This window comes from Poecilia reticulata, linkage group LG20, assembly GCF_000633615.1.
Source record: "Poecilia reticulata strain Guanapo linkage group LG20, Guppy_female_1.0+MT, whole genome shotgun sequence".
Lineage (NCBI taxonomy): Eukaryota > Metazoa > Chordata > Actinopteri > Cyprinodontiformes > Poeciliidae > Poecilia > Poecilia reticulata.
Window position 1 is genome coordinate 4,481,686 of NC_024350.1, and position 26,605 is coordinate 4,508,290.

General features: G+C 40.3%; 1 protein-coding gene across 2 annotated transcripts in view; it reads right to left on the bottom strand.

Moving 5' to 3' along the window:
* mmp16a (matrix metallopeptidase 16a (membrane-inserted)) overlaps positions 1-26,605 on the bottom strand; it is a 78,635-nt gene that overhangs the window by 16,051 nt on the left and 35,979 nt on the right. For both annotated transcript variants that reach the window (XM_008438394.2, XM_008438393.2), the window contains 2 exons: positions 15,913-16,074; positions 9,605-9,822 (listed from right to left, as the gene is read on the bottom strand). In XM_008438394.2, coding sequence (XP_008436616.1) covers positions 9,605-9,822; positions 15,913-16,074 — 380 coding nt within the window. The remainder of the gene's footprint in view (positions 1-9,604; positions 9,823-15,912; positions 16,075-26,605) is intronic.

A 26,605-nucleotide genomic window follows, 5' to 3' on the forward strand; every position in this document is an offset into this window, starting at 1 on the left:
GGAGGAAGAAAGAAATTATAAATAAAATCCTGTTTAACCCTCATTTTCGTTTGTCTCGTGTCCCTAAATATGTTGAGTCTCTGGGGGACGTAACACAGACTGAGAATCCCTGTGCAGCGTAGAATTGCCAGATCCAGTTTTAAGCATTCCTATCGCATACATTTTTATTATTCAATATTTGAACTAGAGATTTACAGCTGCAGTTCAGACTCTTTAAGAAAAAATTATTTCACCATTAAGAGGCAAGATAGCAGGCTGCTAACTTTAGCATAGTGGTAACGGTTAGCCAGTTTTACAGCCATGCTATTAAATGGTTTATTTATCGTCCATCACCCTGTTACTGTTTCTTTTCTCTGGTGGCTATGCTGAAAATAATGGCCACTTCTTAAGCCTTTTACTACCACTTGTTGGTCAGTCTAACTGCTGTCTTTACAAGCCTGCTTCATCAAACAACTCAAAAACCCTTTCCTCTTTTATTTCAAAGTAGGAGTTTCAAACATAGATACAATATGTTCATTTTAAAGCACCTGCCTCCACATCTGTGGCCAATATTTACAGCTAAGAGAGCCACTATACCTACTTTACTTTGAATTTTTTTTTGCAATTTTAATGCTTGCACCACAATAAACTATGAAAATATTCACCATATCTCTCAGTTGCGACCAGGTTTTACTCTCCTTACACTGGATCTGTCACTAAGAACTCATACATGTGCAGTTGGCATGCTGAAATTCATCTGAGAAATATAGAAAAATCAATTATTAATCCAGTTTCTATTGCAGATTCTTGATTTCACTGCTCCAATGCAAGAACAACCTAAAAAACAGAGGAGCTTTGTGTACTGCAACCTTGGCGCTGAATTCTAGGCGAGTGTTTGCTTTGCTCTGCTTAAACAACAGAACCGGCTGTCACTGATCAACTCTGGCTTGCCTGCTTTGACAGCTGTTATGCCTCAAAAGACACACTTTCTCAGGTTTCCTGGGAATGCCTCCTTTACACATGCAGACGTCGAAGAACACACTGGGAAAATCATCACGTATCTGGGGACGAAACAATAGCCGGGGCCTTTATGAGGGTCTGATTTCCTCTGGGGGCGGCGGAGAGACATGAGTAGCCAAGTGGAAGGTGTGTCCTTTTGATGTTGGGCGAAACTTGATGACAGAGGGTGCCGGGGGAGAGCCAGCTGCGAAAGCCATTAGAGCCCGGCGAGATGTCCCACCCCTTTGGCGAATAACGGCCAATTGAACGTGCTCGGCCCCAGCAGCCTGACCTCGTACACGCCGAGAGACGCAGCGAGGGAGAGGAGACGACTCATCCTCACAGCCTGCCTCTTTCGCAGTCAAAGCTGAACCGACTATTCATGAAACGCGCCTTGCCCTGCTCTCTTTCTCTCTTCGTCTAATCCAATTGTTTCACTGGGACTGCACTCTCCCTGGACTCTCTTTTTCTTTTTTGTTTCCCCTTTGTCTCTCGATTCCGCCTATCTCTATGCTTGCTGCCTCCATAGATTTTTAACAGTGTAGCACTTTTCCTCTGTGCGAGGTCTGCCCGGTAATTGAAAACAGTTCAAACTGAGAAATCTAACCCCTTTGACTGCTTCTGACTGTAGAAAGGGCACACTCCCTCTCTGAAAATAAAGCTCAAGCAAGCAGACATCCCTTGCAGAGACGTTTCTGCAGGCGCTTTGCGATTACTTGAAAAATAATCAGGAAATTTCAGCTTTTGGTTCATGTATGTTTTGTGAAAGTGCTTGCACCTGGGCTAGGTTACCACATGTTCTCCATCAGGCTTTGAATTCTGCACTGATCAGTGAGATAAATTAACTATATCTGCCAACAAGGGGAAAAAAAATCTACACAAACTGCAGAACGCGTTATCAGACTGCAGATGACTTCAGCGCTTTGTAAAGCCAAAATCAATACGGCGCAGCGCATTATTGCACAAAATGAGGTGCGGCGCATTTCTGATTACCAGAGCTGTGCTTAGAGGCCGTAACAGTGACATAAAGCCCCGTTACGACCACCATTGACATCGATCCCAACGTGCGTCCTCGCCTGGCACGAATGTGTCTGAGGAAGGAGGTGAAAACGTCATTCACCATTGTGTCAGAACTATAACGGTTTAATGCTGCTTTGTCCTTCGGAAAGAAATAAATGCTTAAAAAACAATTCAAACACATGGAGATTAAATTTTAAACCTAGGATAAAATATCTACCACCTTTTTTTTTATCCAAATTAACTGAAGATGTACTGAAATTTCAGATGGTAACTAGACTGGCTGTGACTGATGCTACCAGCTTATCAGTCAGGCTGCTGCAGGATGAGAGAGAGAGCAAATGTTTTAGCTGATAACGGGAAGGTTGTAACAACTACAGCCAATCCATAGCCTGGTAAAACTACACTTTGTTTTGTTACAAGGCTATTGAAAACGTGTTGAGGTTTTAAATTTTAACCAATCGCTAATGTTTGTCTGTGACGTAGGTAATGGTCCTGCCCGATGCTATGAACACCGTAACCATCTGTCCTCAACTACGAAGAGAGAATTACCAAGCCAATTGAGAGGGCTGTTGATGTTAAATCAATACTTGTAAGCATGGCAGACGTGAACTGAATGGCGTCGTTCACTACTAAAACTACAGGTAGACTACAATTCAAGAACAGCGCAGAAAATCAATGTCATCGTTTACAACTTCTTCTGTTTGCTGATTAGCTGGGTTAAATGGATCTACTTAGCTCAATGGGAGAAATCCCAGACGGGAAGGCAATGACCAGTTTTGCTCTGTTTTATCTTTTTGAGCTTTCGTCTTATGGAACATACCATCGGCAGACTTTTGAACATTTCAGAGATAAGGATCTAAATTTTCTGACGTAAACCCACAGAGACTGCTCTTTCTGTGGTAATAACTCTGCTTAAGGCCTGGATTGTTAATATTAGATGATAAACCATGACAGGATAACGTTATATAAAAGATAAAATTATATTTCCAATACAGTACAAACAATAACGCAAATCAGTAACTCACCTACTGGCCATGAATTCCTATGAAGCTTTCAGCGGTGAACGTTGTCAAACATCAGTAACAGCTATACTTTTAGATAGTTGATGATGAAGCTGGGGCATGCATGTTATAGATACGGTTTCAAATAAAACCCTAATGGGACGACTTGCTACATTGTGGCTTACGTCTTTGCAGAGATGGGAAAAGAGAAAAACACCACAAAGACGTATCTACTGTGTTCTCATTATTGGACGTGGGAGTCAGAGCATGTCTCAGACATCAGCAATCCTAAGCTGCAAGGGACCCCCTGGCCTCCCACAATCCCCTCCTCTATAATTGTCCTTATAAATGACTGCTGAGAATATATAATGTATGTCCTGATCTAGTCTAAGGGTCTCATTTAAGAGATTTTATGCTTGATTGAGATCTGGGTCATTGAGTGCAACCTCAGCTCAATCTCTACTGGTTTGTGTTGGAAGCAACAGCAGCCTAAGGTTATTACAACACGCATCGATGGATGAATATTACAAAAGCCACTGAATCTGTAGATTTTATTTCCTTCGCTTTCTTTTCAATACAACCACAGCAGCTCACCAACATCCCCTTATCGGGAGGAAATGAGCGAGTGGGTGATGTTTTTGTTCCCTTTATGGAAAACAAACCTTTAACTATGATTGTTTATATGAAATTTGGCATATTATACATGTACAAAAAATTATATTTTGGCTAACTTTACATGTAAAAAATAATTGATCTATTTTATAAAAACATTTTTTTCCCCCCTTACTTTAAATTTGAGACTGAAAGTGATGTTTGAATCGTTTATGCATTTTTAGCAATTAAATCTTGAGAAGGAACTGACGTGCTTGTATTAGTATTTTCTCTTCCAAATATTTCTTTCACTAGCATTAGTACCTACTACAGAATGGAACTATTTTTTATTAAATTACTCGAATAATTGTTTGAATAATTAATAGATGAAACATACTTAACATTTTTAGGACATATACTTTGGTGATAATGTTATAATTCTGTCATTTCATGTTCTATTCAGAACTATTACTTCTACTGAGGAACTTCTGACACATTTAATTGTTAAAAAAAACTAAGTTTATAATATTGGGTGGCATGTTTCTATTACAGTTCTTAGAAAACAATAACTGAGCAAAATTGGAAATGGAAATCAATATCAGTCTATGAAAGCCTGAATGTTGCATCACTAGTTATTTCAAAGTTCTGTGTCTCCAGATGTTATTTGGGAAATATTTCCATAATTCTATAAAAACTAAACAGCTGCTTTATTTGGTTTTTAGCAAAAATGGATTAATGTAATCAAATAGCACGAGATAATGGTTGATTTTAAAATAAGTGTTAAAATAACTTTTAGAATTTACAAAATTGTATTTAATTATTAAATCATTAAAATAGTCAAAATATATGTGGTGACCTAGGGACACAAAGTACTGGCACTTTTGCATTTTTATGGTTAACCATATTTGACAACATAAACTTGTTTATTGCCCTCCAGCTCCCAACTTTTTAATCAGGAAAACGATAATGTGCTGATTATTGAGAGCGAAGATTAACACGGCAAAATGTGTGAAGCTGTCAACCATCATTTTTGATCAATAATTACATTTGAGAATATAACAAAATCAATAAGCACTGTAACGTAATGGAGCAACGTCGCTTTCTGCAAGGTTTCGTTCATTTTGTCGGCTTTTTGTTCCATCAAGAAAATATTAAAGCTTAGAGGAAAGTATGTTGTAGCAAATGTTTGACCTAAATCTCCAAATCCCCCGTATGGATTTTCTGGCTCTATGAACTGACAAGATATCAGTGAGCCATAAACCCAAAATCCAAACTTCAATAATAATGTCTGAGACTCTACATCCAAGTTTTACAGCAGAAAAAAAAAAACGGAAAGAAAAAAAAAAGAAAACCCTGATGGAGTCCTGGAAACTTTTGCGTCTGGTTGCAGTCAGACGGCGTTGCAGCACATCTGTGGAACAGCTGCAGGGAGCTCGGTTGCAATTAATGCAGAAGAAAAGAACTGGTCATGTATGAATCCATGCATATGGATGAAAGTGTGTCCTACACCCCCCTAATTCCGGTGGGAAACCATATGGTTTGGGAGTTCATTGGGAGTGGGAACAGGAATAGGTGAAGAGGTAAAGCTGGCACCTCTGCAGTTTTAATGGGACATTAACTGGAGACGCTGAATCCAGACCGTCATCGGTGAACCTTCGCTGACCCCGTGTCGCCTCACGCCAAAGAGAAATAGCTGGCCATAAAACTACCGCCCACACAGGCGTGACGGCCGGCCTGCAGGTTCAGATTAAACGCCTCGTGTAAATTAGGCCTGAGCACGGCTAGGTGGAAGAGCTGGACCCACATTTCATCCAACTACACACTTACTACACACCTTGGCACACTCTCGATATTTCCACTATTTGTCAGGTTACAACCACGTGTTGAGGAGTGTGGCTATATGCCACTGTAAACAGAGATACACAACATATCGGCAATAACGTCGGGTGGCTGTGTGAACTCATGGGGGCTAAATACAAATCCAAAAAATTAACATATCATATAAATTCCTCTACTTTTATATTGCTGTGTCACAAATTTGATTGTGGGTGTGATTTGTGAAAAAAGGACGATTTCCACATGGCTGTAGTTACAAAATTTTGGGACATGTTGATCCAATACTGGAAAATGAATGATAAGATCAAGATCAAGACAAGACGTACTAACATAATTAACACCAAGAGGATCAACTTTTGGTAGGGATTTTGCATGTGTACGTATTTAGCTAATCCTTAGCTTCTCGTGCTATCGCTGCTTAATCGCCTACTGAGGCCCATCGTAGTGAAGAGTTTAACCTTCGAGTTGCGTCTGCATGCGGAGCTGCTTCTGCTTCGCTTCCACATGTGAATCACTTGAGTATTTAGGCAAAAATGTAACCTCTTTGTTTCCAAAAAAACGGCAACGTCCAATCTCCGGTTTCCCTATTTTGACGTGCCGAGGGGCCGCCTCAGGTTCAAATCGCTGATATTTCCAACTCTGCGAGGTTCAAATGTTGGAGCAGAGGGAAAACTGGCTCATCATTCTAAAGTACATACAGCTATTATCCTGGCACATTAAGAGGAAATGTTCTATTTATGTGTAAATTACTGTAATGTTAATGGGCTCTGATGTGCGTTCAAAGAGAGAAAACAATCAAGTGAAAATAACACCCACAGTTACGAGTCAATACGGCTGTATTCATTAGAGCTACACTGCGAATGAGGCTCTTCTTTAAGCGTGGGGGAAATTTTCACTTTTTTTTGCCTTGTTTGTTCTTCTCAAAATGCAGTTGTGCGCATTAAATGAAGCTACAACTCATACATCCTCCTAATAAAACATGTCCGACACGACTTATACATGCAGAAGGTCAGAGTGGAACGGAAAGCACAGTCTATGTCAACTTGAGTGGAAAAAGTTGCATTTTTTTCCCCTACATAAAGCAGTTTTTTTGCCTATATATGGTATACAGTATATAAAAAAAAAGCTTTGCAGCTTTCGGAGTATTTGCACCAGATGAACTCTGAAAGTTCCCAAGCATGTGCAGTCTGCACCTACTGCTAAGATCTCTGCTGTAATGGCTTGGCGGAGACCGCACTCCAGTCTTATAAAACAATCAAGGATGGTGAGTAAAGCCGAGCGGCGCAGGCCAAATGGCTCTCAAAACCAACGAAACCAAGCGTATAATTCATGGAACCGACCAAGCACTGAGGAGGCTGCTGTTATAGATGACAGCAAAGCAACGCAGCATAAGCAAACACGAGACTGCACATCATTCCTGAAATGTAAGCCATCAGTTTAAGCTGATCTTTATGTCTCATTTGGAGGCTTTGGCAAGTTCTGATGGGAAATTTATCAGGGTCTGGAGTAATACAAACATCTCTAATTATGAATCCAGATAAACTTCTTTATAGTTGGACAGCTTCCTGCGCGAGGAGGAAAAAAAAAAGGTGTTAACACGATACATCAGTCATTTCTGAGAAACCTGGCCACGCTTCCACCGAGGAAGGAGAAATATAAGAACCACCTGCTCCTCCAGGGGGGGAGGGAGAACGAACTAACATTTTGAATCCAACTCAAACTCCTTTGCCGGTTTTCGTGCTTGGAAATATCTCTTGACATTCTGAGACGGGGATTACGCTAAACAGGTGAGCAAATCACCGAGTCTTAAGGTTGTTGGTGGTCCTAATGAGGTAAAGGTGGCGGGGCCTTTACGGCTTCGTTTACGCGAGTCCTGCAACAAATCATCGCCGTCTTCCAGCGTTTGTCACGAGGATTTTGTTTGGACCTTTGGGAAAACGTGAGCTGGTGCTGCGGAAGCATTTGGAGCTGTGAGAAACGTGAGCCAAGCAGTTTCGACAACTCCGTACGGAACTGGTTTGCTGACATTTGCAGCTATAAATGCCTGAAGGGCGGCTGTGTTTTTTGGCACTTTCCACATCCACATGGTAAAGGCTGAGCTTCCGTATAAGATTTACTGAGATCTTATTTTTAAATACTCGGGTTACTATTTGAAATAGAAATCAAGGTTTTTCTGGCCTGAACTATCGGAGTATAACTTTCGTATTCAAATATAAAAATCTATTTCCGCTGCCAATCACTGATCCAAGCCAATCAAGAAAATATTGGCCAACTCCAGTCCCTGGCTGATTGAATGGTGAATTTCCAGTTTACTGTATAATAATGAAGGTCTTGAAAATTGTGATAATGTGGGTTGGTAAAAAGGTTGAGAACCAGAAAAAAGCCAAGACTCCAAGGTAAAATCTGCCTTTTTATATTCGAGTTACGTTTCATCTAACTTATAAAATGGACTGTAAAAATGGGATTCTTTCAGCAGTCCAAACTTTATTATTGTTTGGAGATTTTTTGTTGTTGTATTTTTTTGTCTAAATTCTAGTGCAAATATCTTAGTTCACTTGAAATAAGACGCGACTGACTTACAAATAACTTCTCAGCAAGATAGCAGCTTATTTCTAAGTCAATAATTGCTTATTATTAATGAGAAAGTTATAGTTCCACTGACAGATTATTTCACTTGTAACATGGGGAAAATGTTTTCTTATAAGTGAAATAATATACTAGAGGAACTAGCACTTTTTCATCAATATTAAGGAGTTATTGACTTAAAACAAGCTTCTATGTCTTGCTGAAAGGTTATTTGTAAGTTAGTTTTGCCTCCAAGGTATTTGCACTAGAAACTAGACCAAAAATACTTCTTAACATTTTGTTTTTATTCTACTGTGCTACTTTGAAATTATTTCCTTGTTTAGGCGATGTCTCCATTCCCTGAGAATATCACACTGGCACAAATTCACGCTTGAAATTGGCCAGATAGGTATTAAGTTTCAGAGTGATCCGATCAGAATTGGCCCACAAAACTGTGATCGGTTCATCTTTAATTTTACAGATTTTTTTTAAGACTGTCTTCTTGACTTCCTAAACTCGAAATCGCCTGACGATGGCTGAACATTGTCTCTGTCTCGAACTGAATAAATCCCATGATCCTCATCACTTTGTCAGATCGGGCTCCTGCCCTCGGAGGTGCTATAGTACTATCGGAGGAACATCATGTGAAAGAGACAGGGAGAGACTTTAGGCTATAATGAAAAAAATAATAAACACAATCTGGGCTTTGAGTCTACCGGCTCCGTCTCACAGCCAGATTTATCTCATTCGGAGAGTTTAAATGAAAACCTCGGTGTCAGGAGAGCAAACACACAAAGAGGGTTTTCCAGGCCTCCGTTCCACAAGCCTCCTTTTTAACCAGTGAATGGGATCTATTTATATCTGCTAGACAAATTCACTCTCACATAAAGTAAAGTCACAACATCTCCACTCGGAGAGAATCAAACAGGACAACTTTGTGCTGCTCTTAAGGTTAGAATGTGTTTCAAAGACTTGTCTTCACCGGCTTCCACCAAGGATAAATGTTTTTTTTCTTTTTTTTTTCTCACTCACTGGGGGCGAAAGCCCAGCACTGTTCATGTGTTTGCATTTGGTTTTGGTCAAATTTCCACTTTATCCAAATTTCTAAACACTGGAGCCCCGGATAACCTCCAAAGAGCCCCAACAGGAGAGAAAAGCGCCCTATGTTAGAAGCTTTCACCATTTTTCTACAAGAACTGCCAGCCAACTTTCCACCAAATGTTTGATATTACCTGCCCAGGCTAAATCTGAAGCAGATTAGCAGAAAAAAAAATCCCACCCAATGTGTATTTATGCAGCCCTCCAAGCTCTTAATGATCCATTCTTTATTCGCCTCCAGTCGGCAGAATCTGTTCTTTTCCAGGCAAACCTCAAACTGACAGACCATTGAAATAGTCCTGCGTTAAATCTGCAGTGGTTGTTTCAGGCAACAACTGATACATTTTTCGCCAGAAAAGTCAGGCAGGAGAAGTCTATCTCGAGGCGTGCAGGGCCGTGTGATTGCTCTCGTCGCTGAGAGATTCAGACGACGGGTAAAAGAAAAACAGCTGCGAGGTTGGAAGCGAGCGAAGAAGGCCCCGGGTTTGTTTTGACACGACAGACTCTCCATTTACCTTGAAGACGAACATCTCCCTTCTCAGTATGGCCACCGTGTTGAAGCCTCCGTCGCAGATGTTCGGTATGGCGTTGGGGTGGGACGGCCTGTCTCCCGGGGGCAGCCTCGGAGGTCGCGTCTGCCTGTCTGGTTTGCGGGGGTCCGAGGGAGGATGGGAGCGTGGCGGGGGCGCCGTGGGCAGAGGCTTGGTGGGTTGGGGGTTCCTGTCAGGAGGCCCTGGGGGAAGACGGAGAAAATAAATCTCACTTGTCGTCACACTTTTAATCTCCAGAATGTTGTTTTTACAACTTTTTCAACAAGCCGCGGTGGAGGGGAGTGAGGGGAAATTTACGTAATAAATCACACCTTAACAGATCATGAATGTGAAGTCAACATGTTCCCATGGCGCAGAGACATTATAAATATTTCATCTTTCAATGGTGCAAAGATAAAGACATTGGGGTAATTAAAAGTTGAGTAATGATTTATTGCACAATTTTAAAAGGTGGAAAAAAAATGTTGTAATTGTTTCTAACAGGATTTCTGGTGGCTCAAATAACAATACCTTAGACAAAATTTGTAATAAATATCAATCCAATTTTCTTTAAAGGAATTCCAAAACTTTTTTGGGTTAATCTCTTTACATAATACTTTCTCATTCATAATCCATGACTTCCTGTTTCCCTGTAGAACACAAACATGACGTGACATTGAGGTAAGTATATTTTAGCCAGCGGCTGCTGAGTTGGACGAGAATCAGCATTTATTGTACCGTAGAGTATAGATTCATGTCCCGAACCTCGGGCCTCTGAGGCGTTCGATAAGCTTGCAAATACATACAGCAGAGAAATGATACGAATGACATGAAGATGTGTTGACATTTTTCTAGTCCAAATACAGGAGCAGATAGTTTAAATAAAATAAAAGAAGTAAGTAGGGTGTAGAAATGAGTTGGACTGTAAAAAGCACAGCTCAATGAACCCTGCTCCGCTCCTATCAGTCGCTCACCCCAGATGATTTGCACTGGACTCACCCTGCACTTCAAACAAACGACAAGATGGAGCTGGAAGATGTTAAGCAAAAGCTAAAAATACTTAAATGATGATCTAAAAACAAAATTATTAAAATTGTAATTAAAATCTCTTGACTCTGGGCTATAATTAAAGTTAATCTGTTGGGTCGGATCGAGCTCGGGCCGACAAGTGGGATTGGATTTTTTAGGCCCGATCTAAACTCTGTCGTACCACGCCACACAATGATCATGATGCTACCATTAAATTATATGAACATATTGATACCTTTTTTTTAAATAGTCCATACTTAAATTTTTTTCCTTAGTTTTTACATAGAACTATAAAGGGGCAACACAACGACAAGCTCAGTATTTTAACAAAGTAATCCTTGCAGCTTTAACCATTTTTATGACAGATGTCTGGAAGTTGCATAACATTCTATAAATGTAAGGTAATTTTGAAGTTTGTTTTAGTCAGATGAGACACAAGATGGTGTCAATTCCAGTCCCAATAAGATCCAAAACCTACAGCCATCATTTCTAGTATTCTAAACTTATTTTCTCACTGAAAACATGTAGAAAAATAAAGGTCACATTGTTTTTCTGAGTGAGGTTATATCACTGCCAAAAAAAGAAAAAAATGCATGTCAGACACCATTACCAGGGCTCGCCATTAAACGTAGCCAAAACTGGATGTGCCAATTAAAATCAGTTTCAAACTAGGCTTTCTTGAACTTTCCTCTTCTGGGAAGCATTCTCTGTGATGGGTAGAGATGAAAAAAAGATTACTTTTTCCTCGCTGGATGCCTGAACACGGCTGAGTGCCATTCAACATTGATGAGGTACATGAGAGAAGGAGTGTGACGCGTTCATGGGAAAAACAGAGAGAGGAGAAGGAGGCCGAAGGAGCGCAAACAAGTGGGTCGTGGGGATGAATAATTGAGCAAATGATGATGCGTGAATAACACACTGTAACTGTGAGGATATGAGTTGCCATGTGTTGATTGGGGTCACGTGGGGTGCCATGTGTTGATGCAGGAATAGACAACCACGATATGAAAGATGCAAATGTGACTAACGACCCCGTCCTGAATACGCCCCCAAAACGGTTTAAATCGCAGTTTTGGAAAAGTAAAGAACCGACTTAACACACTCCTGACGCCAACAAAATTTGGACTACATAATTTGCGGGTCCTTCAACACAGAGAAATCAACCGAAAAACCAAACAAAAAAATGAGTGAAACGTTAATCTGGCTGGATTAATATCCTGCCTAGTCGGCAAAACTCATCAGCTGACTCGCATGATACCGACTCTGTTCACCGACTGAGTCAAATCCCCTGAAACGCATCCCTAGATTAGTGGAGCCAAAGTGCTGTACATTCATGGAAGCGTGACATGTCGATAGACACGCCGATAAAACTCGCAAATATGCACACACGACGACATGTTGGCGCAGAGCAGCGGCGACCGCGCCGAGATCTGTGAACTCGGGTAGCTTACACACAGATTACACAGACAATCTGTGAAATATGTTTGGATACGGCATATTTGCGAGGCTAAATAAACGAACGGAAAGACCTTAATGTGCGATAAAGAACATTGAACTGGAAGCATAACGAACAATGAGTGTAGTGTAGAAAAACTCACACTACATATATTCAGAATTCAAATGCATCACTGCAGAAAATTAACACAATGTGTTTTTTTCACTTTAAAAGCGTACATATTTTAATCAATTTCAATTTTCATCAGAAAGATACTTTATTACCTATTTATTTATTTATTACCTATATTACCTATTTTAAGTAGAAAAACAGATGATATATTGTATGAAGTGCAAAGTGTAATATTTGCTTGTATTTCTGATTTATCCACTTTTATTTCTGTACAATTTAAAACACCTCTACGCCTCTCTGTTAAGTGATTGGACACTTCATAAATTTAAACCCAGAAGCTCAGATTCATCACAGGTATCTGGACATTTTGTGCCAAAGGGTCTAAAGTGTGCACTGTACTAGTAACGTTTAAACTGGGAAGGTGGCATTTTTAATCTTGATCAAAACCATTAACCTTTGGAAAACCTTGTGTCATTAGCATTAACAAAGGTTAGAAGATTGACTAGTGAAAAGTGGCTCAAATGGCCCAGTTGGATCCTTGGTTTTCACCCCATAAGGGGTAAAATACAATGTACCCCTTACATTTTACAGGTACATTCTCTGATAAAACTGGACTCCAAAACATTACAGAATATCGCATTGATTCATATATTGAAGCATAAATGAAGCGTTTTTATAATTTACTGCCATCATGAAACTTATGGCAGAAAAACAACAAAATCAGCAAAGTAACAATCTCAAAAAATGTTTAAGGTTTGCAAAACTAGTTAGAAGTTATCAATATAGTCAAATGAAGACTTGCCTTTTATTCACAATATACAATGAATTAATTATACATAATTTACTGCTTCTTGCCCTAAATCAAAAGATGAGTTTCAGACAAAGATGTAGGTTATGAAGCTTAAATCACAAATGTTTGAGAAGCCATTTTAATATCACAAAATCTCATCTTACAAAATGAATAAAAGGAAATGCACATGAAATACGACTATCCCAAACTCAGAACTTGTGAGTCACACGTCTCTCTATGAGGAATTGATATGAACATTGATCCAGTTCCTAATTTGGCAACATCTTGGTGTATCCTTGGTGAAATCAAGCATGTCTTCGCACACAGGATATGAGCAAGAACTGTCTCTAAAGGGGCAGGAAGTCATTTTCTACAAAGCCAATTGAGAAAAAACATCAATTGTCCATGAATTAAAAGTAGGAAATAATTTTGCTTTAGATCTTAATATGATCTACGATAGTGATTCAAGTTCGACATTCATTCTACGAGGTCTTATCTTCACCGGAGATTGTAAGAGGAATATAAATGATCTGGAGAACAAAAACAACCGAGAGGCATTTCGTCCCGAGAGAGTAGACGTAAGCTCTGGAATATTAACGTCTCTCCTCACCGGTAGGCAAATCTAACCGGTGTCAAAAGTTGTATTCCCAGAGTTTCTTGTTTCCCTCTCGACACTCCACACTCCCACAGACTACAAATAAAAGTCCTAAACCCCTCGTAAAGACAGTTCACTGCCTCACTCCGTTGCTCCGTCTTCATCTGGACTGCCTTCACTTAGACAAGTCTTCCATTTGTAATCCATCGTTGCACCTCTGCACCTTGTTCCTGCTTTGTTTCCGTTAGTTACATGGGTGTTTCCATGAGGAGGAAAAGCGGGCCATCTGCAGCAGGGCAGAAACAAGGCTGAGAGGAGCTGCCATCACTCATCCTGCCCTTCAACTCTTGGAAGAATGGAGGAGGAGGAGGGAGGAGAAGAGACAAGTAAAACATGAGAGGGATGAGGAGAGATTTGATCGCTTGCCCGGGTCCGTCGTTCCCACAGGGACGTGCCCTGACCATGTAGGCAGATGGCAGGTTGTTTTCTGTGAGTGTGTGTGTGTGTGCGCGCGTGTGTGTCCACTGAGTCGTCTCGGTGGAGTGGGTACCAGTTTACAACAACGACAGCTGTAAGTGGCAACACCTTCACTTTCCATCAACTCCACAAGTCAGACAGAAGTCAGACGGCTTCAGCATTCGGGATAATTAATAGTAATAAAAAAGAAAACATCTAATAAATACTTCACATTAGATTAAAGGGAAACATCTAGTCAGAAGTTACAAGCCAAAAAATAAGGAACTTTGCTGGTGCTTATATAAATCCTTCACTGTTTAATTGAATTTCACACTTCTGCCCTGCAGCTCTGTGAGTTTTATGACGAGACAAAAGTCTCTGCAATCACTCTGTCAATTCAAAACGGGTGACGTCCAAGAAAGTGTACAGTAGGGGCTGCAGTGATGAAGCAGACAGTGGACTTAAAGACAGATCTTCGTGTTTGATGCAACTTGCATGTGAAGAGATTTTCAGATCTAATGGTTGAAACCTAGCAACCTTTCTTAAGCAACAAGGGTGTTTTCACACCTGATAGTCCGGCAGACTCGGTTCGATTGAGAACCAAAACTGCAACATTTGCTACAGTTTCAACTGGTGTGGTTCATTTCCACACTGCACTCTGCCAAACGATCCAAAATAATTGAAAAACCTGTTCAAGAGACTTCCTAGGCAAATTGACTAGAGCTTGATTAAAGTGGACTAAAAAAGGTTGATGTGAATACACCATAAGAAGCAAGTTAAAAGATTGCAGTCTTCTAAAAATGACTGTGTGATTCCCAGCCAGGGACTTTCTGGATGATAGTTGGCATGTTGCACCAGTCCAGGTGTGGGTTCTCTGGAGGTTTTCTGGCTTTCTCTCACAGTCCACATGTTAGGTTGACTGGCCACCCCGAACTGACAAACCCAATCATTCGCCCAGTCACCCAATGCTAAAGCAGGTAGAGAAAATGAGCAACTAAACTGAACTGCATAATGCTACAATAACTAAAGGATATTTAAAAGGCAATGTGGGATTTACAAAACATTTATTCTCCCTGTGAAAACAAAACTGAGCATTCTCAATTATTATTATTTTTTTTGGCATCAGGACCGCTTCAGGATTAGACATGTTTAAAAACCTTAATATATGGACTCTTAAGACCTGAACTGAATTGCTGAAAATTGATTAATTATTCTCTAAAACACATTTATGGAACCAAACAAAAAGGGGACTCTTACTTTTCCCACCAATTTGCAGCCTCATCTCATTCTTGGAAGCCAGCATGGTGACGATATTTGCTTCATGAGCTGCAAGTATCGTCACACTCCTAGTCAGAGTGAAAGAGAGAAAGGCTGCCACCATTTTCGAATTGAATTCATCTAGTCTCTAAAATAGACTGTAACCGATGTAAATTTAGAGCTGAATTGAATTACAGTGGACAAATCTAATATTCCAACAACAGCGTCTCTGTTAGCTCGGGCCTCAGCGAATGTGGAGCCCTGAACCATCTGGATACCAGCATCCAGATAGTGGCAAAAACAAGTGTTGATAAGAGATGGGTTCACTCAGGCATTTCATCCAAGCAAACCAAGTCATGTCAAGCAGAACTTTTACTTATCACACAAGTCTTCAGAGATTACCAGTTTGCAGACATGAATGAAACAGGTTGAATCAACAAGATTTAAGACACATCTCTCAAGCTAAGGAGCTTGGAGAGAAATCATGACATCAGTATATGCTGTTGGCTCCCTTATGTTTGCCAAGCTTTTCAATTCAATGCGTCATCACACACCCACATAAATCACATAAAAAATATAGACACAGTTCCAACCCTTACCGTAAATCTTCTGGATTCCCATCAGGTCGTCCATGGGCAGCTTGAAGTTGTCTGTGTCCATGTACTGGTAGAACGGCGCCATGATGGCCGTGGGATCGTTGGAGTGCTCCAGGCCCAGTGCGTGACCGAGCTCGTGGACAGCCACCAGGAACAAATCGTTACCTGGGAACGGGGAGACGAGGAGGGAGTGTGAGCGGAGTGGATAGAGCAGCTACCGTGTTCAGCGCTGCTTTTGGCTGCCGCTGACGGTGAACTGTTTTGTAGCATCTTATGTCCCTCACAAGCAAACAGAGATGAATAAAAAATCTTGGCCAAGCTTAGGGGTTCTTTTTTGGTCACCTTGCAGCTTGTCAGGTTGCACCTGTTCTGGTTGGCAGTGCTGGAGTAGCTGCTGGAAATACAGCCAACTTTTCCAAGTGCTGTACTGACTAGTGAAAAAAAAATGCTATAACAAGAATAGTTTGGGGTGTTTCACATTTAGAAATTAAGGCAGTCCCTGTATGGCTCTAAAGTGACCAAGGACAGATGGTGTACTTCTATTGCACTGATATCCTAAGCCTTTATTAGCCGTAAAAGAGAATATATACATTAACTCGTCTTTACTGACAAAAGGAAGCGTTTTACTTAGTCATTCATTACCCTTAAACACAGGTAAGCAGACAACCTTTTGAGGCAGTGTCCATTAAAGTAATAGATCGACACAAGACAATGTTTTGTTTTTTTACAAAAGTGTTATTTATATTTGACAAAACTTATTCTTAAACCACTAAATAAAATCCAGTTCAACCAGTTACCCACAGAAGTATAGCATAGCATATTTAATAATTTGGCTGGTAAATACAATCTTTCAGCTAGATTTTCTTTTAGGGCTATAAGAGTACCGTAATTTCCAGACTATAAGTCGCTGTTTTTTTAACACGCTTGGAGCACGGTGAGTCAAACATTGAAGGGGCTAATAAACGAATGTTTACACTGAAAACGACAACAAAAGAAAGACTTAGGAAGTGTGTTAAAAATGTTCTGTGTAAATATCCTATGCTACAACATAGATCCCTGCAGCTTAAAGACCAGTGTGACCTATTAGGTTCTATTTTTCTTTTCAAACTTTAAAACCAACATTCAGATGCTCTGTAGTCCGGTGGCCTTTTCTCGCCGTCACTTTTTTCCATCTTATTGTAAAATTCAGAACCGTAACGGTTGAGTGTGGAAATTTGATTGAACGTTCAAACACGTTGCCCCCCGTCAGCGCCCTCCTGACTCCCACCTCGCCTGTGTCTCACCCTCCTCCATCTTTCTTATCACATTGGACAGGAATGGAAAGGAGAATCACTTATTTATGACAATTCCTAGTAAAGCGGGGCACTTATCAGCTGCAAATCTGTCACATAAATAACACATCAGCGGACGGACCCACTGGTTCACATCACTTCCAAGCAGGTACAGAATTTACGAACCGGGCCGGCTCACACAAATGGCTCTAATTGGGAGGCTCTGAGTGATACGGGACTCCATAAATGTCAGTGAGTTTTTACAGGCTTGATGGGAAGTTTTTGACAGTCGAAAAAAAGAGTCCTCAGATGACGACAGAACATTTGCACAAGCTTGTAATATCGAACAAGCATCTGGAGATGTGGCTTGTATCAAACAAAGAGCGGAAGAGACTTTTAATCTGGGGGAGCAGGAAAGCAGACGCGCATCTCACAGAGAAACTGTCATTCGTAGCGAGTACACTGAGGCAGACGACTGGCTCACTTAATCACCAGTGAATGTGAAGCAAAACAGATACATTAGCCTCAAAACACTGGCAGATGTAATGAAATCCTGTTGAAAAGGAAGTAAAACATTTAGGGGGAAATTTTTTTAAAGTGACAAAAAAAATGATGTCCTGGATTCTTTCACAGCAAAAACATGCTTTGTTTTTCAAACTCAGATAGATTAAATATTTTTCAATTTAAAACAAGACGTTGGCCTGGCCCAGTTTCATGCACCAAAAAATAAAATAAAATAAAAAAATAATACAGCCACAGTTTTTAAAATTTTACAAATTTACGTACTGGGTTTTCTCCCATTATAAAATACCCCCTCCCACACCTGTTGCTGAAGTATTTCAACCAGCTGAAAATATCTTTAAGGATTCACCACCCGTGTTTGAAAAGAAATGGTTGCACCAAACCGTGAGCCATCTTGTCTCTAATGTTAACAACCCACCACAGGCATGCTAACCTCACTAACTGACAAGTTAGCATCAGCCATCCAGGAACCAAAAGTTACTTTAAAAGAAGCAGAATGACACAAAACACATTAATTAAGGCACATTTATTGTAGAATAACAGTAGAAGAATAATTGATGCTTTTAATACAAGCAATAAGTATTACAGAGTATTAAGGTCGTGCAAGAAAAATAATAAAATAAAGACATTTCAGAGAAAGGTTGGAAAATTACAAGAATAAAGTCACAACACTTAAAGTCTGATTCTACACTAGCTCAGGTCACATCAGTGGTACAACGAATTGATGACCTGCCTCTGTCGTTCTCCATCTCAGCCTCCCGTCAGCCTTCATGTCTCGCGGTTCGGCTTTGAGGTTGGCTTTGTCGCTTTGTTTCACTCACTTACGTAGCTCAAAGCATAGACGGGATGTCACGTCGGCCCCCCGGGGGCCATAAGTACAACTAATTATCGACTGGTTGGTTTACTACATGGGCCTGTAGAGCACAGAAGGGCGGTTGGAAGACGAGGCGGAAGAAGGAAGATGAAAGACGAAAGACGCAGAGTGAGGGGACTGTAAACAAAAGGGATAAAACAGGAGGAAAAGTTTGGGATGCAGAAGCAGATAAGTGGGAGAAAAAGATTCTGGAGCAGATGAACTAAGAGATACAAAAAAAGCACGTGGCGTACACCAAGTCAAAAGGGCGCTGGGAGTGACGGCCGTGTGAGGAGAAGTGGGTAAAAACCTGAACAAGCCGAGAAGAGGAAAATGATAAGGCTCGGCTCGATTTATCTTGTGTGAGGTTCCCGTGTTGCCGCGATCGCGGAAGATGGAGATGATGAATTATACAACGCTAACCTTTGACCGATGCATTTATAACATCACCTCGCTGTCAGGGAACCCAAACACACACATAAAGCAGAAAACAGAGGCTACATAAACAATGCATGACATGAAATACATCGCAAAAAGCTACTCGGGGGGCCTTGTGTGGCAACCCACTCAGAGAAACGTTTTTCTTCTAGTTGTCGTTCAGAAGCAAGAGCGCTTATCCGGTGATTCATCATCCCCGTATCTGATGGCTTAGCATAAAATTTGCTTCTATTTAAAGCATGAAAGCTATTTTTGAAGAGGAAAAATGGTGGGAAAGGAAAATAAAAAATTTTAAAAATCACCTCTGGGTAAATTATTATTATGCAGTTTATTTTTTTGTTACATAAAGTGGGCAATGATCACAGTGACAGCCCGAGGCAGGCGCAGTCTTGCAGAGACTCAGCTAGGGATAGGTCAAGGTTGCTGTTAATGAGATAGTGTGGCTGAGTAGAAAGAAAAAAAAAAAACAAAAAGAGGAGAGATAAAAAGGGCGAAGATGGAGTAGAAGAGGAGAGAGGCTGGAGATTTATGATCACATGTACTTTGCTTTGCCTTTCCCCACCGGGTTCGCGGCAAAGCAAACAGGACTTTTGATTAGAAACCTGAACCCTCTGGCTGGCTGTTCTCCATTATTTACCAGCATGCCGCTGCGAACCGTCAGGCGGTTGGAGGGGCGCGCCTGACATGACAAGACTGGATATGAGACATAACCGCACAAATAACAACAAAGGAATCTCACAAATCACAAGCAGGGGCTCTTGTCGATGCTGTTCAGTGGCTGTAACAGCGCGGGCTGTCAGCAGGTGCCTTCAGGAGCCCGTAACACTGCCTGACACTTGGCTGCTTAACTAAGCGGCCCCCTCGGTTCACCTGATACATGACATCTAACAAAAGAAAAAAAGCAGAGGCAGCCCAGCAGGGTACCTCCGCCTCTTGCTTCCTCTGAACTTGTTATCCTTTGCTTTTAAATGCTCAATGTCACACCTTTGTCTTTTGCCTCGTTTGAGCAAATCTGAGGAGCTAGTTCCTGGCGTCACTTCCTCCCGTGGCATTAGCATCATCTTAAAGACCCTAAAGCAAAGTAGCTACAGCTCCTCGTCTTCTGTCTGTTGTAAAGATGGCGTCCAGAAGAGACGAACAATGTCAAAATCCACCACGCTTTTTGTGGAGAAACACAGCTTCAGCTGCTTGCCTGCTTCACGTCGCCCAAGAGTTAGCAAACATAAGCACTCCCTTTGTCCCAGAGGAGCTCAGATGTTTTCCCCATTGTTCAGCTCCCACAAGCCCCTCTGCAGCTGACACTGCGCTTTCAGGAAAGGACTCGGAAAAGGCTTCCAGTAGTTAAATGATTTTTTTTCCCCCTGCAAGTGTAATACAAAAAATGAGACGGTGTTTCTCTGATGTCAATCAACAGATAAAGGAAACATTTTTTACAATAAAAATAGGCAATATTATTGTTAAGTAAAGTGTCTATGGCAAATCTGTCATCACAATGCCTATAACACTCAATTAGGTCTGGGCAACAAGATGGGGTGTTAGGTAGCTGCTCTCACAGCTAGCTAAGACAGGTGGGCAGCATCAGCTAACTCACTCTTTGGTAAGCTAGCAACAACCTTGAATACTTGAAGCTAGCAACAACCTTAGTTGAAGCTAGCAGCATCCTTGAGTAACTAATGCAGCAGCAATTTCATGTTTTGCCACTGTGCCTCAAAACATCTAAATAAAATACAGAGGCATGGAGTAACAGGAGAAAATTAGCACAAGAGCTCAAGAGGAAACTGTCGATAAAACAAGAAAGTTCACATCACCAATTTGGCAGTAATTCAGATACTTAAAACCAAAGCTAATCAATAATTATCTATATTGACTGACATAAAAAACTTATAGCTTGCTACATTTTTCAGTCATTTTGTCCAGTTCTGGAGTCCATATGGTCCTTTAGCATCTTTAGCGACTGAGTAACGGTTTGGCTTGGGGGTTAATGATATGTGTGACATTTGATATTTCCACTAAAATCTATAGTTAAAAGTGCTGATTTTCCTTGTGTAATTTTTAATATATAACAATACTGAAAGTTCAAATTAATTACTTCCTTGAAGTTCAAATGTATAGACAACAAAGAAGTAAACATCAGAACTGACAGATTACAATATAGTTTATAAGACTAATAACATTTTTTTTTCAGTGTTATGGTTTAACCATACCAATGCTACAGCTATGTGTCTGATTTTACCTTTATTATGTATCAAAACAGAGAATTAATCATGTTCACAGAGCTCCTACAATCACGTGTGACTGTATCATATGCTGACAGAAAGTTCAACAAGGTGGCAGGAAAAGGAAAAGGAAGAACCCGGAGAAAACCTGCATCACTGACACTAGGTGTTTGTTCAGGCCGGGACGTCACGAGAAATCAGAGCAACCTTGACCCTGAAGCAAGCTGGAGATCCCGTTTGCCAAGCGAGGGGGAAAATCAGATTCCAAAGGTGGCAGCCCAAAACAGCAAACCACATAGGGAAGTCTGTGAGGGAGCCCTGGGCTGTCCAGGAGTGCTGCGCTGTACTGAACAGCAGCCAGGGGATCTCAGCCCAGTGGTCCGGCATTTGGCTTAGAGGGGTCCGAGACACGCACTCTGCTCGCTGTCCAACCAGAGCTGTGTGCCTGATTTGACAGAGTGGCCATTGTGAAGGATTCAGCCAAAGTACAACCCTCGCATTCTGCTCCTTTTATTTTCACACCCTCTCCCGCTTCCAGCAGCCCCTCTCAGGACAGAAAAGAAACACGCAGAGAGCCATTTGGTGCATTTTCCCAAATTAACTTGGAACACCACCACTGTTCACACGGGAGGCTTTCAGATGTCATCTTCCTCCTAAAAATATCAAAAAACTTGTTTTCCCCTCTGTATGCAAGTATAACGGAATCGGAATTAGTTTTCAAAAATAGGCTTGTTTTTATTTATAAGAAAATGTTGCACTGTTTACATACGAATGCATACTGAGGACGTGGGACAGAAAGCAATCTGTGGCTCCCGTTTCTTTTCTGCGCCCGTCGTCTCGCTCTGGGCTGTTGACACTGATCGAGCGACACTTGTGCTGCCGAATCTATTACTCTTAATTCTCACGAGCTTGTCAGAGAACAAAACAGCAGCTGATGAGAGCCTCATATGCACACCGGAGTAATTATTTATTTACAAAGACTGCTGCAGAATGGAACCCGGTGAATGGAAAGCTGCCAGGCGTTTGAAAATTTGCCCGTTTCTGTGCAATCACGGTAAACAAATTAAAAGAAGAGAGCGACACGATGCTACAAGGGAACACATGACTTTCAGTTTCTCAGATTTTTCTAAAGGGAGCACCCAAGACAAGCACGAGTGTAGGTCTACGTCGGACCATTAGTCTTTATTAATTCATTTGTTGTGGCCGACGGACGTTTGGTGTGCATTTATGCACATCAGCAATGGATGGTATCCAGTTACCGCAACAAAAGATGATGGGATAAATGTTTTTCTGTTCTGCTATGTGTAAGACTTAATGTAGAAATTCAAACATAGATTGGTCAATCATTGAGTTGATTTTGGTCAATACTCATTTTTTAAATAATTGACACTGTCCAGTAAGAATGAACCAATTAATTTGCCAGCTGATTTATTGGTGGTGATTTCCTTAATTTTGGGAGATTGGTGATCTGCTGATACTTACATGTGAAGCAGATCTTATCCCCCGATGTTATCTACATTAAAAAAGGTCTCAAAACCAACCAGTGTCCTCTTTCCTGTGAGAGACTCCGGTTTGACTGAAGAATCTTATTTTACTCAAAAACATTGACCAATACCTGTCAAACAATACAACCTTGTTTGTTTATTGGTTAACGATCTTTCATGGCAGAGCAAAAAAGAAAAGTATCCGATTTTCATGATCAGAAGATAAGATCAGTTTCACATTTAAGTATCGCATAAAATTAAGAAAATCCAGGCCGACTGATCGGTGTAAAGTAAGTGAGAACATGTGAAAGCTGGTCATCGATAATAGATGGAGGATTATTGCTATAAATCAATTTTTTTTTTCTATTAATTATTTTCATGTGTCCCATAAGCTGAGATTTATTTAATACTCAGATCAACATCATGTTTCTTGGAACGAGGGACGTTCCCGGAAACGTATGTTTACATTTTAACAGCAGATATAACGTTTCTTTATAAACAAGTTGGAATTTGGTTGGTTTTATTCAAAAATTCATGCGCTTCGCTGCTGTTGCTTAAAATAAACATAGATACATCCAGCCACTGCAAAATTTATCGGACTCTCTTCTCTCCATTCATGAACACTTAAAATAGCACGAGTCTCTTGAAAGGCTTCCACCTCAGCTGTCACTTTCAGTTTCTTCAATGTTGACACATCTGATGCTCTTAGCACTCCCGGAACAACTTATGTTTTATATTTCTGCAGCTTTTCCAAATGTTTCGATTACAAAAAATAAACTCCTCTACTGTTCAACCTCCCTGTCCAGTTAGGTGGACAGGAATTCACGTTTCCAATATTGGATCCAAAGACACATTAATGGTACCTTCCAAAACGTCTCCAAAATCTCTAGCTTCGCTGCTTAAGTCCTTAAAATGTGTAACATAAGTTAAACCAAAAGTGATACTCCTTCAAGAGTAAGAAAACTGCATATTCACATAAAAACACCTACCCTCGGCGGGGTTGTTTACACTTTTTGTTCACCAAGCGTAACGCTCAGGAGGATCTGACAGCAGCTGAGTGACTGGCAGGAGGCCTGATCGAGTCCCTGAAACGTGCACCTCTGACACTGTGTGTTCATGTGTGTATATTTATGTGCGGGGGCAGAAGAGAGGACCGCCACCCACGTGGAAAGTTGATGCTCTTGTCAGTGGGCGGCCATCTATTTCTAGTGGCGGCCTGGTGGGCGGGCGCTCATGGTGATATCTTCGCTTTTGTTTCTGCTCACTTCATCTCGTTTTCAGCGGGGTAAAGTGTGAAAGCAATCATCTAAATCCATTTTGTCTCTCCGAAACCGGCAGTCGGAAAACGCAGTTATGTAACTCCTGGAGATATACGCAGCCACGATAAACAAGGTGTTAAAAACGTCAGTTTCCAGCAAATTCGACTAAAAGGACAATGGGAATGGATGAGGGGCTGTTATAAAACCCTATTTCTAAACATATTGATTCACCTGAAATCAGACCAGAAAGAACATCTTTAGGTTTCCATTGTTAAGTTGCACCAAAGATATAAATATTTCCTCAGCAATATCAGTTTAACAACGGTTATATTGTGCTTTAAAACCTTAGTTTAGCACAAACATGTTTTCCACAAATATAGGTGTTTCACCAGACTTTTTTGTTGTCTATCATTTTGACTGACGGGGCGAAAAAAAATTCGTCATAATCTATTTTATCCCATTATCTGCTGCCACACTGAAGACTGGAATTACAAGCAACACTTCAACCAAAGTTTTGAAATCAGGGAACATTTCTCCAAGTGAAGACTCTCTGGATGAGGCGTTATCGTGATCCTCTGCACTGGTTTCAGTGGGGGGAAATCCCACAGCGTACGCTGCTTTTGTTCCAGTGATTCTGCTGCACCGTCAGCTATATGAATTTTGATCTGTCAAAATGACAGATGGCCTTTTTTTGTCACCGTAAAAAACAAAACAAAAACAGTAAAAGACAGGAAATATTTACTTAACTTGACCCCTGCACATAAAAGGGGTTCCCTTAAAGTCTTTATACTTTGATATCTGAAGAGAAAAAAAAAGATCAGCACATTTTTTTTTTTATTTTCACTCTAGGAATGTTATACAGTCCCTAGCTTTTATCTAATTGTGATTAAACTGAAAAATGTGCATCAAATTACACTTTAATGTTAGTTTGATATTTTCATCTCATTGATCAGAACCAATCACTGGTTGAAAATATACCCAATATACACCTGACTGTTATTTGAAATTTATTTCCTATTGTATCAAATCACAATGCTACATCATACAATGTCAACTGTCTCAAAGCGTCCTAAGAGATAAACTCCCCTCTCTGCAGTCTGTTCTTCTAGTACCCTTGAAACGCGTACGCTCTGCTTTCCGAGTCATTTCGCCTCCTTTGTCCTCCCACAAGTTCTTCTGCTTGCAGTAACTAAGCCATCAGTTCTGTTTCAGATGCCATGCTGGATGTTGTGATGCCCATACATGTGTTTTTACTGAAAGATGTGGATCCGCCCTCGTAGTCCGAAAAGTATTTGATTCTCTGAGTTCATATTCTCTGAGAGGCAGAGAACCGAAGACAAAGCGGAGGAGATTGAGACAAAGATAAAGGGAGACAGTAATAAGGAAGATTAAAAAACTTCACTGTATCTGTGCCGAGTGAGGAATCTTTCTGAGCACCATAACCTGGAAAGATCGAGGATTTATTGCCTCTGCAAAAGAGGCGAATAAAGGAGACTGGTGAACTAAAAGATGAATTTGTGGGAATTCATTCCTTGACTTTATTTACCCATTTTGGTGATTTTACATTTAAAAAAAAGTCTAGAATAAGTCAAGTAATATGAAAAAATACTCTTATACAGATGACAAGCTGATTTTTACTCATGAATAGTCTGAACTGACCATGAAAAACAGTTTTAAGCTAAAAAAGACACAATGGATGTGTCTTCTCCACATGGCTCAGAGTTTATTATTAAATAGGGAAAGGGCTACACACTTAATTTCCACATTTTTAGTGGTGGATGTTTTCATATATAAAAAAACAACAACAAAACACTGTAAAAATCAAGTTTGTTTTTCTTCTTCGACAAATTTAAAGCTTTTAGAGGTTTGCAACTTCATATAATGAAACGCTTACAATAAATTTTCTTCCTTCACTGGGAATTACATTAAAACAAGAATCAAATTTCTAAGACTCAAAAACTCATTAATAGCAAATTATTAAAAGAAAAAGCATAAATTATCAGCTTTTCTCTGGTCCCTTATTAAAATATCAATGTAATTCAATTACCAATGCAAAAAATAAAAATAAAATAAGACTCAAGACTGAAGAAAGCTTCCATTTACTAAAATATGATGCTCTATTAATGCAGTTTTGCATGTATTTCTGAGGCTCAGCAAAAATTTCCTCAATATTTAAAAGGATCTAGTCAGTCAAAAATGTTGACTATTTCACATTATCAGGCTATTTCCTCCTCCATGTCTGCGCAAAAATACAGGGCCTGACGTCATAAAACCATAGACAGTCACAAAACACAGAAAGAATTAAACTATTTGACCTAAATTACACCTGAAAAAAAAAAACATTACTTGCTGGAATGGAATGAAAAACCCAAACACCAGTTGGACATTTTTGCAGACATGTTGGCTAAAAATAGAAATCGATAACAAATCTGAATGCGTGACGATGCACAGACAGAGGGACCTCACTGCCCAGACACGGACAACTTCCTAAAGCTTCGTCCAAACAACATACAGATGCATTCTTTCAAGCACTTGGAAAAACATCTGGACAACGCAAAGTTACTGGCTCCTAAATGTTGCAATATGTTGTAAAAACATAAAATAAAATAAATAAATAAATAAATAAATATATATATATATATATATATATATA